Source organism: Ursus americanus, chromosome 16 (genome assembly GCF_024610735.1).
Source record: "Ursus americanus isolate L20-20 chromosome 16, mUrsAme1.1.p, whole genome shotgun sequence".
NCBI classification, from domain to species: Eukaryota; Metazoa; Chordata; class Mammalia; order Carnivora; family Ursidae; genus Ursus; species Ursus americanus.
In genome coordinates this window covers 2,664,206-2,675,911 of record NC_142142.1, presented here as the reverse complement: position 1 = coordinate 2,675,911, position 11,706 = coordinate 2,664,206, and the positions used below count along the sequence as shown (strand labels likewise).

Below are 11,706 nucleotides of genomic sequence, written 5' to 3'. Positions count from 1 at the left end.
AGCTTGCAGGAAGTGCTGCCTGTGATTGGACTCGCTGTGAAGCTCGCCAGCACCCTGAGGCCCGGGGGAGGGAAAGCTTCTGGAATCTGGATGGGAGCCAGGTAGCGGGCCAGTGACTCCCTGTCACAGCAGGCGTGCCAAGTGGCACAGGTGACAGAGGACAGCTGTGCTTGTGCAGAGGGGCTTCTTCAAATCTTTCCCACGTGTTTGTCCAGTTCAGCCCAGTGTGGGTCACCAGCGCAGGCTGCGGTGCCAGTCCGTGTCATGTGCTGAGGCCTCTGTCTTTCCAGGTTAGTCACATGAGAGCGCTTGTTTTGTGTGCTTGCAGCTGCTTTGCCAACTCTGCCAAGCTCAGGGTGGGACTGTGAAGAGATGTTTTTCCCCCAGAGCATTTGAGTTGATCTTTGGCAGAATGGAATTACTCACCCCATGCATACAGCGCAATTACCCGCAGTTCTAATCGCTACAGAGCCCCGATCTGTTGTGGAAGGAGGCAGGTATGGATACATAAACATGGCGATGGTACCCACTCCATGGGTTTACAGACATCATCTACCCGGTGGGTAAAATAACATTACCGATTTCACTGGAATAAGGCACGTGGGCTGCCTCAGGAGGAGGGTAGAGCGGGATTATCGGCGAGTGGAATTATGTGTGGGTCCCGCACACAGTGTTCCTTTAGAGGCCCAGAGGAGGGTTGCCTTTCCTCTGTGATACACCTGGATTTGACAATTCTGAAGGGTGCCCCTGACGCTAACAACCCACCCGGGTGCTTTAAATTCCTGCAGCTAGAATCACTCTTTTAGGTCAAGGTATCATTTCCCTGCTAATGGGCCCCTTTGTTTCCGGGAAGCCAGGGCAGGACAGCACGAGGGCCCATGACTTCTTTCTGGTGAACTGCTCAGCTCTGGGGTCTCTCGTCGGATCTTAGGATGCAAGTCCCTATGACCTATAGCAGTGGTTCTTAAACTTGACTGTGCGTAAGAATCACCCAAGGAGCTTCTAGAGATCCTGATACCAGGCCGTACTCCCAGACCATTAAACCAGAACCTCTGGAGGTAGGACCCGGAAAGCAGTATATTTTAAGCCCCCTCCCCCCAAAATGGTTCCAAAGTGTGAGTAAGCTTGAGGGCCAGTGACTTACACCATTTTTTAAGGTAGTTTTTAAAAAGTAGCTGTACGGTTCTAAGAGCCAATTAGCATTTTCTAGGGGCTGAGGTTAGGGCAGTGTGTCCACTGGGGCAATAACATGTGGGATTTGGAAACACTCATGAACTCATGTGAACTGGAGAGCCTAGGTCTACAAAAGCCTCTAGCTGCTATTTTAAGGAAGTGAAAGAGAACTGAAGGGTGTCCTGCTGTAACACAACTCCCGTGGGCCCCAGCCTTCCTCTGCTGGCTTTGCCTTTCGTCTGCGTCTGGCCACGTTCCTGCAGTGACCAGAGTCTCCTCTTTGCCCCGGGGTGGCTTAAGTTCTGTTCCCACGTAAAAGTTTTCTGGGCACACTGGTAATTTCAGACCACCAAGGTAATTTGAAAAAAGATGTGTCTTGTGGAGTTTGTCCAGCTTGTAGAAATGTAGATTAAAAGTGAGGCCCGGGCTGTAGTGACTCCTGCCAGCGCTGGGGACTATGCCAGTCTGCGGTGTCCATGCCATCTGCGGCCCACAGGGATTTTAATCAGCTGAACTGAGCAACCAGTCCTGGGAGGCCCAGGCAAGGCAACAACCTAGCAGTACAGCCAAAGGGGATTCAGGCCGTACACTGGGGAGAAGTGCTGGACTCAGTCCTGCCCTGATTCTAGAATCCATTCCTGTGGTCCGAGGTGCCAAAGCTTTTCTCCTGTCTGTGGAACCCCGCCTTGATGCTGAGCATAGGGAAGGAAGTGTCCTTAGCTGTGCCTTCACAAGACCCGGAGCAAGTGTCTTTGGTCGGGGATGACCACTAGGGGGACCTCCACCCCAGGTCGCGGGGTTCAAGCGCGCCCAGGATCCAGGGTGACTGAGAGCCTTCCAAACGGGTTGTTCAGAGACCGGGAATGAGGCTGCCCTCGGGTCAACCTCAATTTGGACTGCATCGCACGAGTCCGGGGAGTCCGAACACCCAAAGGGTTGCTGCACTGAGTGCGCCTCTAATCGATCCGTCTGTGGCTTCTCTCTCTTTGCAATTCTCGCTACAAATTGCTTTTCTGCTTCCTCGTTTTCATTTCCTACGGCCGGGGAATGATGCTGAAGGGCCGGAGAAGCCCGGAGGACTGGCAGCACTAGCGCCGGGACCCGCCCGTCGGTCTCCCCGGGGCCGGAAGGGTGCAGGAGGGGGAGGTGACAGGAGCGGGGCGGGGCTACCAGGGGGCGTGGTCCCCGGGAGGCGGGGCTTGTGGGCACTGAGCGCGTTCCAGGGGGCGGGGCCGCGGCTGGGCGGACTGGGCATAGGCAGGTTCGAAGCGGTGGGGTTGAGGAGGCCGGTCCCCGAGGAAAGGGAACTGGCGGCGGACGGGTGTCTGCGGACTGCTGCGCTGCCCGAGAGGGAAGAGGGGTTGAGGGGCGGTCCCAGGGGAAGGAGGGCGGGAGAAAGCCGGGGCTCCGGGACGAGCCTCCCGTGGGTCCCGCCCCCGTCACGTGGGCTCCAGACCCGGCCGCTGCCGCTCGGTCCGCTGGTTGGTCCGTCAGTTGGTCGGTGGGTCAGTGGCCTGCTGCTCGGTTCTCGGCTCTCATGTTCGGAGGTGGGAGGGACACGGGAGCGGCCCGCACACCTGAGCCGCCCGGAGAGGAGCCCCGCACCCAGGTCAGTGGGCTCTCCCCACTCCCCAGGTCCCCTGCGCGTTCCGGACCGGGCGCCCCCGCGGGTGCGTTGCCTGGGGAACCGAAAGCCCCCAGATTCAAGAACCACCCGAGGAGTGAGGGTCAGTTCCAGGAAGGGCCCCAGAGCGTGTCCCAGGTGCGAGGACAGAGACCCTCTTCCTCCTCTCTGGCCAGAAGACTGGGAGGAGGGTAAAACTCCCGTGGATTTGCGCCGAATTTCCACCCAACCCTGCCCCGGGATCTACGGACTATCCGCGCGCCTCTGCAGGTGCCGGCAGGGCCCTGGAGATGCGCAGGACGGTCAGTCACCTGAGTTCTGTGCCCTATGTCACCGAAGCACCCGCGTAATCTAGAAGAGCCCACGGTGGTCGGGCGGTTTAGGGTCTGTTTGCCCAAACATCTCTGTTCGGGTGTGTTCAGAGGCAACGCCTTGACTGAGACCAACTCTGTAATTGCGAAAACGCAACATGCCTAACAAAATCTCAAGCCACAGTGTCCCAGTAGACTGCCACATGGGGAAGGTTCTCCTTGAAAGTGGGCTCCTCCTCTTCCTCGTAACATCCCAACTCCAGACCTGCAGGTTTTCTTCAAATGAAAATAAGATTATATATTGAAAAGCTAGAATTTCCAAAGTTTTCGGGGGAATTGAAACAGGCATTCCAGCTAGTCTTTAATCCTCTTGAAAAACAAACCCAGAATGTTATATTTTTACTTTTAGAGCAGCTGGTTATGTCGTATAGATCCGCCCCCCTTTCCATATTTTGGTCTACTTCCTATCTTTCTCTTGATCTGTCTCTTTCCTTTCCTAGTTCCTTAATTGATTATAATACAAATCTGAAGTGTTTCCAAATTTTATGTTGCATTTTGTGAAGTTAAATGCCCAACTGCAGAAAGGTAGTTGGCTGTGCACAAAATTCATCTTCAGTATGTTCAGTCTTTAATTATTATTTGAATATAGAAAACACAAAATATTTAAGATTATTTCTCTTTTAGGCTTGAGAGGCAGCCCATTAGTATTCTGCTTACATCCATCTTTAAATGACCTTGAAGTGGGAAATGAGAAAGATCAGTGAATTTCTCGCTTACTGCATTCATCCATGATTTTATCAATACATTTATTATTGTTCTTACATAGAGATTTGATGATGTGCCAGTTACTAGCTTATTGCTACTGAGGAGACAAACAGATGTCTACTGGGGTAGTTACAGCAGGTGTGTTGGCTTTAAGACTGAGCAGAATGAGATAAAGGCCAGGAGAGAGGGAAGAGCAAAGAGTTGTGGGAATTCCTGTCTTTCATCTGAGCAGGGAAGATCTGGGATAATTTCAAGAGGCGGATGACTTGTGTGATGGATCTCAGAGGATTTCTCCTGGGTGTCTCCAGGCAGAGGCGGGTAGAGCGTCGCCTGGGCTGAGAGCTGTGTAGGCGGGCAAGCACCAGCTAGCGGTGAGAAGTGCCAAGTCGTCTAACTGGGCTCCCAGGGCGAGTGCTAAACAGTAAAGCTGGTGACAAGGATGAAGCACGGCCCCAGTGGGCCATGAAGGTCAGGTGCAGAAGTCTGGAATTGGAAAGCATGGGAGCCAATGCCAGGTTTTAAGCAAGGGATTGACTGTGGTTCGGTGAGCTTCTCAAAGTTCGGGACCTTGGCCCTTGACCATCCCAACCCCTAACCTGATGTGGAGAAAAATCCAGCAAATATTTGTGGAATGAATGATCAGGCAACAACTTAAAGCTGAGCTTCTCAACCTTTAACAAGCTTAAGAATCACGAGGGGGTTCTTGTTCAAATGCAGATTCTGATTCCTAGGTCAGCGGTGGGATCTGACCTGCATTTCTAACGGGTTCTAGGGTGGTGCCCTTCCCTCTCTTTGGCAAGGATTAAGGGCCATAGTTTGCAAACCTCGGAATTTTAAAACTATTTGGGATGAAGTGGGTCTGGGATGGTGTTTCCAAGTTCCCCCCGTGATTCTGATGAAGGCCAAGGTGGGGCCTGCTCAAGCCTATGGTGGCAGTGCTGTGGGAAGGAGTGAGCCGAGGGGCCAGACACTGGGGCTGAGGGGCCAGTTAGGACATTGAAGGTCAATCAGGATAGAAGAGGGGAGGCCTTATATTGGGCCTGAAAGAGTGGGACAGGTAGGAGAGACTCTATGGAGAGGTCGAATCTATGGGCCAGCGGTTCAGGGAGTGCTGGTGTCTGTCTTTAGACGGACAGGACAGGTTCCAGAAGTGAGGAGGGGGAAACGATTCTGAGAGAATTCAGCTTCGGAGAGGAATGGCGTGCCCTTCAGGCTATAACATTTGATGTAAAATTTGGAAGTTGGTTTTGACGTGGCCATCAAAAAAATTTTTTTTTCCTGAATTACGAATCAGTTCATGACGCTTCCCTGCTTCAGATCCTCTGGCGGATCCCCTCTTGCAAAATATGAGAAGGAAGAGCTAATATGAATGCAGTGAATGAGGCAGCTAAACATTTATTAAATTCCCAGATTGTGCACCCCCATTCTAGCAGTGACCCTCAGGGGGTGGGGGGGAACTTGTGACTCTGTCAGCACTTGGTGTGGGCACAATTAGACTGCAGCTTTTGGCAGCTTTGTGTTGTCCTGAGTCACTGTTTTTCCTGCTTCCTCCCTAGAGCAGTTCCACGTTACGTTTCCTGGCATCATTCTTCGGTTTCAACACTTGATGGCGCCTCTGAGTCTCAGTGTTCCAAGAACCCACAGGTGGTCTCAGAAAGGTGGACTGTATCCCTTCTAGACCCTGAAAGCCAGGTCTTACTCGCCGCTGGGGATCTTCACGACGTCCGTTCTTATCTCTGACGCACTCAGTAAATAATCCAGGAGACGCCGTCCTAGACCAGTCTGTTTAGCTTCTCACAGCCTTGCGATTTTCCAGGGCGCTGCGAACTCTTCGGCTGTGTCTTCAGGAAACATATGACTTCTCCTTAGTGCTCCTAGGTAATTATTACTTTGGGGCTCCTCTCTAATTCTTGCTTTCATTTCCTCTGTCTGTCACATCCACGTTTATGCCCACAGAGAACTGACCCTTCTGCATCACGCTCTCGTGACCGTGTTCTGGGTGGTGCAGACATCTTGGCCCTGGAATAGATCTTTGGATGGAAGGTCTACACAAGATGGGATAGGATTGCCTCCGTGCTAGGATGTAGTGTCGTTGTTTGCACTGAAGGCCCTGCGAAGGCTGGCAGTCGTGTAGCTCAGAGCCGCGTCTCACTGTTCCCCAAACTGAGGAGCTCTCTGGTTTCTATCTTATGCGCCTTTCCGTCTCTGCACGCACCATTTGCTCTTCCTGGAAAGCTCTTTCGTCCACTCTGTGAGATGAATGAACTCTTACTAAAACTTAAGGATGCAAATCAAACCCTTGAAACCCCTCTCCTCCTTCCACCTCCAAATCACTTCGACTCTTCTCTCTGGCGTATACATATAGCGTCAAATGGAGAACTCTGCTATGGTACTTGGGCACTGCATTTGCATGTCTCTGTCCACACCTGCTCCAGACCCTGAGCTGCTGCAGGCCTGCATCGGCCTCTGGGCGCAGCCCTACACTTAGCAGATGAGCAGGAAGAGGCTGTGGTAAACATGGGCCCTACCTGGCTGGTCTTTGCAGTGTTTGCCCCAGTAAAGGGGGAAAGGGGTAGGCTGTTTTGCATCAGAGATGAGGGAAGAAACAAGAACAGAACCTGAAAGACTGGGACAAGCCCAATGAGGAGTGGCGCACATGGCTAGAGTCAGAGGGTGGGGTGGGGAGGGGACACTGGGAGAGGCGAGACTGGAGTCTTAGGCTGGGGCGAGGTCATGGAAGGCCTCGAACACTGTGGCTAAAGAATTGAAATTTTATTCCCATGACATTGAAGGTCTTTCAGTGTGGAAAAGACAGGGTGAAATCTCTGCTTTCAGGTTGATCCAGGGCCCCATGGAGGGACAGAAAGCAACCTCCCGTGAGAATGTGCTGTTGGGATAACCCATTGAGGTAGCTTAGAATGTAAGTCAAGGCAGTGGCAGTAGAGCTGGAGGGGGAGTGGTCTTGCCAAGAAGTCCTGCGGGATTGGGTGACTGACCGGATTTGGGGGAGAGGGAAAGGCAACGAGTGGGACACTGACACTTTGTGCTAGTGTGCTGCGAGCATAATGAGGCATAGTCAGCATGAGAGCATGGAGGAGATTCTTGGAAGGGGGAAGGGAAGTGAGGATGGTTGATCATTTTGGAATCAGAAGAGAGCCTTGGGTACACACACACACACACACACACACACACACACACACGGTGAAGCTACCCAAAGGAACCTGACTAGGGTCACCTGCCAGTGGTGGTAGAACCCAGGCCTTCTGGCCCTCTGGCCTAGGGCTCTGTCCTTTGGAGCACCATGAGTTGGCCAGAGAAGTGCTGCCAGAAGGTCCAGATGGAGATTCCATTAGGCAGTGAAAAGTGGGAAAGAGACCAGGTTTGGGGTGAATTCAATCTGCAGAACAGCTGCGACTGGAATCTTGCAGGTCAAGGACTCAGAAGGGAAGTGTCTGCTGGGAGCCAATGCCAATGTGGGTGTGAAGCCTCCTGAGTCCTCCTTCCTGTTCTGTGGCCTAGCCGTATGTGGGCTGATGGGAAGCAGGGAGTGCTTTATGGTATGGACACTCACACTTGTTAGTGCTGTGTGGATATATGTGTGTTAAATGTTTTCCTGGGAATACAACCACCCCTTTCTCAGTTCTCCAGAAACATGTATTCTAAGACCCAAACACTTTCTCCCCCTGGCAAACTTTAGGGACCCATCCAATCAGTCAGAAGAAGTTGCCTGTGTAGTGTTGGAGTGGGGGTGGTGGGCGACCTGTGCGTAGGGCCAGTATCAGGGATCCAGATGGCTGGGGGAGGGCCTTAGCTGTCGGTGAGGAGAGAGGACCTTATCTAGAATCTGCACTGCTGCCTGGAGACTCAGCGGCCCTGAGGCTGGATTTCCTCTCCTCCTCACCTCTCCCTTCCACACCTTTCTGCCTCGCCGCGCTCCTTCGCCTCCAGCTTCCCAGGGCAGGTCCTGCCCTTGCCATGGCACAGTGGTCCCCTTAGTTTGCTGAGGCCGAGCTGGGTTAATGCATGTGAAACATTTAGATTATTGCCTGGTGCGTGGTAATTGCCAAAGGAAAACAAATACAAGGAATGCTGGGATTCAACCTAGAGGGAAAACTTGTCAAGCCTCGTGGCTCTTTCGAACTATGCAGCTGGATCTGGGAAGTTTCTGCCTTATCTTGTCTTGAGTTTTTGGTTTTGCGGCTATTTATTTTTTATTTATTTACTTTTACTGATCTAAAAATGTGTGCAGAGCCTGCTCGTTCATGGTAAAGAATCAAGGCCATGTAGAGATGGCAGACTGGAGCTTTGGGTTGTCCGTGTCTCAGGAATGACTAATGCAGCGGTGAGTGGGTGGAGGGCCTTCTGACAAATCTCCAGGAACAGCTTGTGAACCCAGGTGAGACTGCGGGGAATCGAGTAGCCTGGGCTCTCCCCCACCTGTAGCTGCTGAGCTGGTCCCAGGTGGCAGCTCTGCTTTGGGTACATCTGTTTCCTCCTGGTGAGAGAGGCAGAGGGAAGGTTGGTGGAGCCAAGCCCCGGGCTTGCTCTCTGCCTGTTTAGGGTGAGCCAGTGCTTGCTGGTTGCCGGGAGTGTGCTCAGTGGGCAGTCAGAACTCCTGCCCTGACTCTCGGGCGAGCACATCAAGCCACAGTGACTTGTGTGCACGGTTGGAATGTACCAGTCACATGGAGCTGGGCCTCGGCTGGGCAGGGACCGCTGTGCCTGGGAGGGCCGCTCCTGTGACTGCACTGGTATCCCGAGAGGTCTTCGCAAACTTCTGCAACCTGCTTCTGGCAGAAAAGCCCAGAGGGCCCTGCCAAAAGGAACTCCTGAGGTTAGCAGACCGTGCGTGTGAGTGTGTGTGTGTGTATGAGAGAGAGAGAGAGAGAGAGAGAGAGAGAGAGAGAGAGATGGAAGGAGAAGGTAGGAAGGAAGGAAGGAACGGAGGGAGGGTGGGGTAGTTGTGTAGGAGCCAAGAGGCCTGTTGTCGGAATTGGGGAAAAGGGCTGAACCGCAGCTCAGGCCAGAGCACCAAAAATGAGCCACTTTTCTTTCCTACACACGCACGTGGCACCTGCTCTTTCTTCAGGGACAGTACTTCCTGCCCCCACACCAGGCCTCGTCTCCCCTGACTTGGAGGTTTTGGCACAATTAGCTAGCTGGACACCACTTCTTCATGAAGGCGACAGAGGTGTGGGTAGACTGGGCCCCCGGAAAGCTGCCTCCAGAGGCAGGATGGGGGGCGTCTCGCTTTGGTGGGTTTTACAAAGGGCTTGTCTCACGAGGTGGGTGATATTCCCATCTTGAGGGAGGGAAATGTGCCAGAGAACTCAAGTGATTTTTTTAAAAAAGACCCCACGTATTAGATTTAATTTATTGTCCAAATTGGGATACTTTTGAGAGTGAAAGGAGGCAGACAAATGCTGAGCTGGGTGGGATCCTGGGGTGACAGGGCTGTCTTGGGCGTACCAGAGGTATGGGGTATCGAACTCCAGATTCATTAAGCAACCAGGGCAGGAAATTGGGGGGGATCAGGGAGAGAGGGCCGCCGTAGGGGGGAGGGGAGAAGTTAGAACTTGAATTTGGGCAGGAAAGGCAGATTCTTTTAATTCAACATTTTACCAAAGCAAAGGAATCGTTCTTGGCTCTGACACCTGACCTTGACGGGATGTCATGAAAAAGTTTTATTACATAAGCTCTTCCTGTGACCAGCCAAGACATCTGGTGCTTCGATGCAGTGCACTCACCCGGTAAGAACAACACCCCTGTGTGTCCGTCTAGGTTTTGGCCGTGCCAGCTCCCTGGAGCTAGCTGCACAGTGCCTCAGGCAGGGATGACTGTCCTGCTTCTGGAGATGAGGGCACAGACTCCTGCCCCTCGCCCCCACCCCCCACCCCACCCCGCCAGCGTGGCAGGCCACAGCTTTCCTCCACCATGAGGTTCTAGTCTCCCTGTCTCTGAGGACCCTGCTTTCCCAAGCGAATGGACTTTGAACCAGACGGCCTCCCTCTCAAGCCCCCTCTACATGGGTTTGCTCTTGCTCCTCTGAGCTTTAAGTTCCTCATCTGTTCAGTGGGAACAATAATAAACCTGTTCCATTTGGTTCTGGTGAAGATTCAATGAGATGATGTGCATAGAGTGTTGATCGCGGTGCTTGGTGTGTCCTAAGGAGTCAGCAAGTGGGATTATTACTGTTTTGTCAAGAAGAGTGACTTAATCATCTGGAGGGCTTTTTCTGAAATCTCGGGGGTCGGGTATTCTCCAGGCCTCCAGGGATGACAAGAAAGGACAGCCATGGTGAAGGTGAGCAGGAAGTCCAAGAGGCAGAAGTGCATGGCCGGTGGGAAGTAGCCCGGTTTCAGATGGCTGGTCACCAAAGTACAGCACAAAGGTGGCAGAGAGAGCTGAGAACCCCAAGCAGCTTGATGAGATGTTGGGAGGTGGGGGGAGTGCAAAGTCCTGTCCCGTAGGCTCCAAAAATCAATGCTGAGGGTTTCCTACCTGACCATGTAGAAAAGCCCATATAACTTGCCTCAGCCTAGTTGAATTAATAGCAGTCCTGGCCTTAGACCTTGCTAGAAGATCACCCCTCTTTCTTCTGCACTGGCCAAGAGTGGACCCACTGCACTCTGGGAGCAGGCGGAAGAGGGAGGGATGCTTAGGGTTGCAAAGCTGGAGTCTGTGCCCAGCAGCCTTTGAAAGGACCCAAGGACAGACAGGAAGGCACTGGGGCTGTGATGGTGATTTTCAGGTTGGGGAGGGAGCCATCTTGTTCTATGTTCCTCAGAGGGTAGAGTTGCAGGGCCATGGTGGGGATGGGAGAGGGAATTAAAGAGGAGGCAGATTTCATTTCAGTGTAAGAAATTCTGTGATGTGAGAAACTCTGCCAACTCAAGCTTACCCCGAGGGTGAGGCGGCGGGCTCAGAGCCTGTGTTGTGGTCTGCCTGAAGAGCGCGTTGTCCAAGCGGTATTCACTAGAGAGAGGTTTGTGCAATCGCAGGGGAGGCAGGATTTGCTGAGAGCTCTAACTGAAAGTGCGGCAGGGTTGTAGAGATGGTTGGCTTCCAGGTGGAATGAAGGGAGGAGGCTGGGAAGGGTGGTCCCAAAGCTGGGTAGGAGCTTCTCTGTCCCAAGTCACAGGCTGAAGTCCTGCTCCATAACGGTTGGGAGAGAGGACAGGCTCTGAGGAAGTGGCTTTGTGGCCTGAAACTCAGAGGCCTATGATCCCGAAGAGATTATACTCTTTATATTCTCTGCTGTGCCTACCTGGGCTCTGCCACCGACCGGGGGCTTGAAGGCTCTTACGGATCATGGCCCCCCCTTGAAGATTTCAAGAACACAGCATCCTGGTGTTTGAAGAATAGGGCCAAGTGGTCTGAGGCCCTGGGATCGCAGCATCAAAGAGGGGATGGTGGATATAGGAGGGAGCCATCCAGGAAGGCCGTGGGTACGACACTGGGAAGTCTGACTGTCTGTCTGCAGCCTGGGCCACGAGCCAGCTTCCAGCCCCTAGATTTGCCGGGGAAGGGCTGCGGGCAGCGGGGGCCTTTTTCAAGTAGGCTGAGGTTTTGGGTGGGGTACATGGGTGGCGGATGGAGAGTGCTGTGGTTAAGCAACGTGGATGCCTGAGGGGCACTATCCTGGCTGGAGTGGCAGGGAGGGAGGCCATGGAAGCCCTCAAGTCAGAACCGGCCCACTGGATTTAGGACAACTCCCCCTTTTAGCAACAGAGTTAGAGCCTAACTCCGAGTGCTCTGGTGCCAGTGGGCTCGTGACCTCATTTATTACGTCAGTCACCGGATGATTTTTGACCGTCCTCTGTGCTGAGGACG

General features: G+C 53.1%; 1 protein-coding gene across 13 annotated transcripts in view; it reads left to right on the top strand.

Moving 5' to 3' along the window:
* PPFIBP2 (PPFIB scaffold protein 2) overlaps positions 1-11,706 on the top strand; it is a 166,985-nt gene that overhangs the window by 18,688 nt on the left and 136,591 nt on the right. For 2 of the 13 annotated variants that reach the window (XM_045783045.2, XM_087868065.1), the window contains exon 1: positions 2,553-2,782. The exons of 1 other annotated variant lie outside the window; for it this stretch is intronic. Coding sequence is in view for 6 of the 12 variants with exons in the window: in XM_087868065.1 (XP_087724191.1) it covers positions 2,711-2,782 (72 nt within the window). In the remaining 6 variants the exon portion in view is untranslated. Of the gene's footprint in view, positions 1-148; positions 291-375; positions 560-2,549; positions 2,783-5,429; positions 5,752-8,495; positions 8,708-11,706 lie in introns of those variants that run through there. 10 more of the 13 variants (XM_087868061.1, XM_045783046.2, XM_087868062.1 and 7 more) reach the window with 10 other exon arrangements.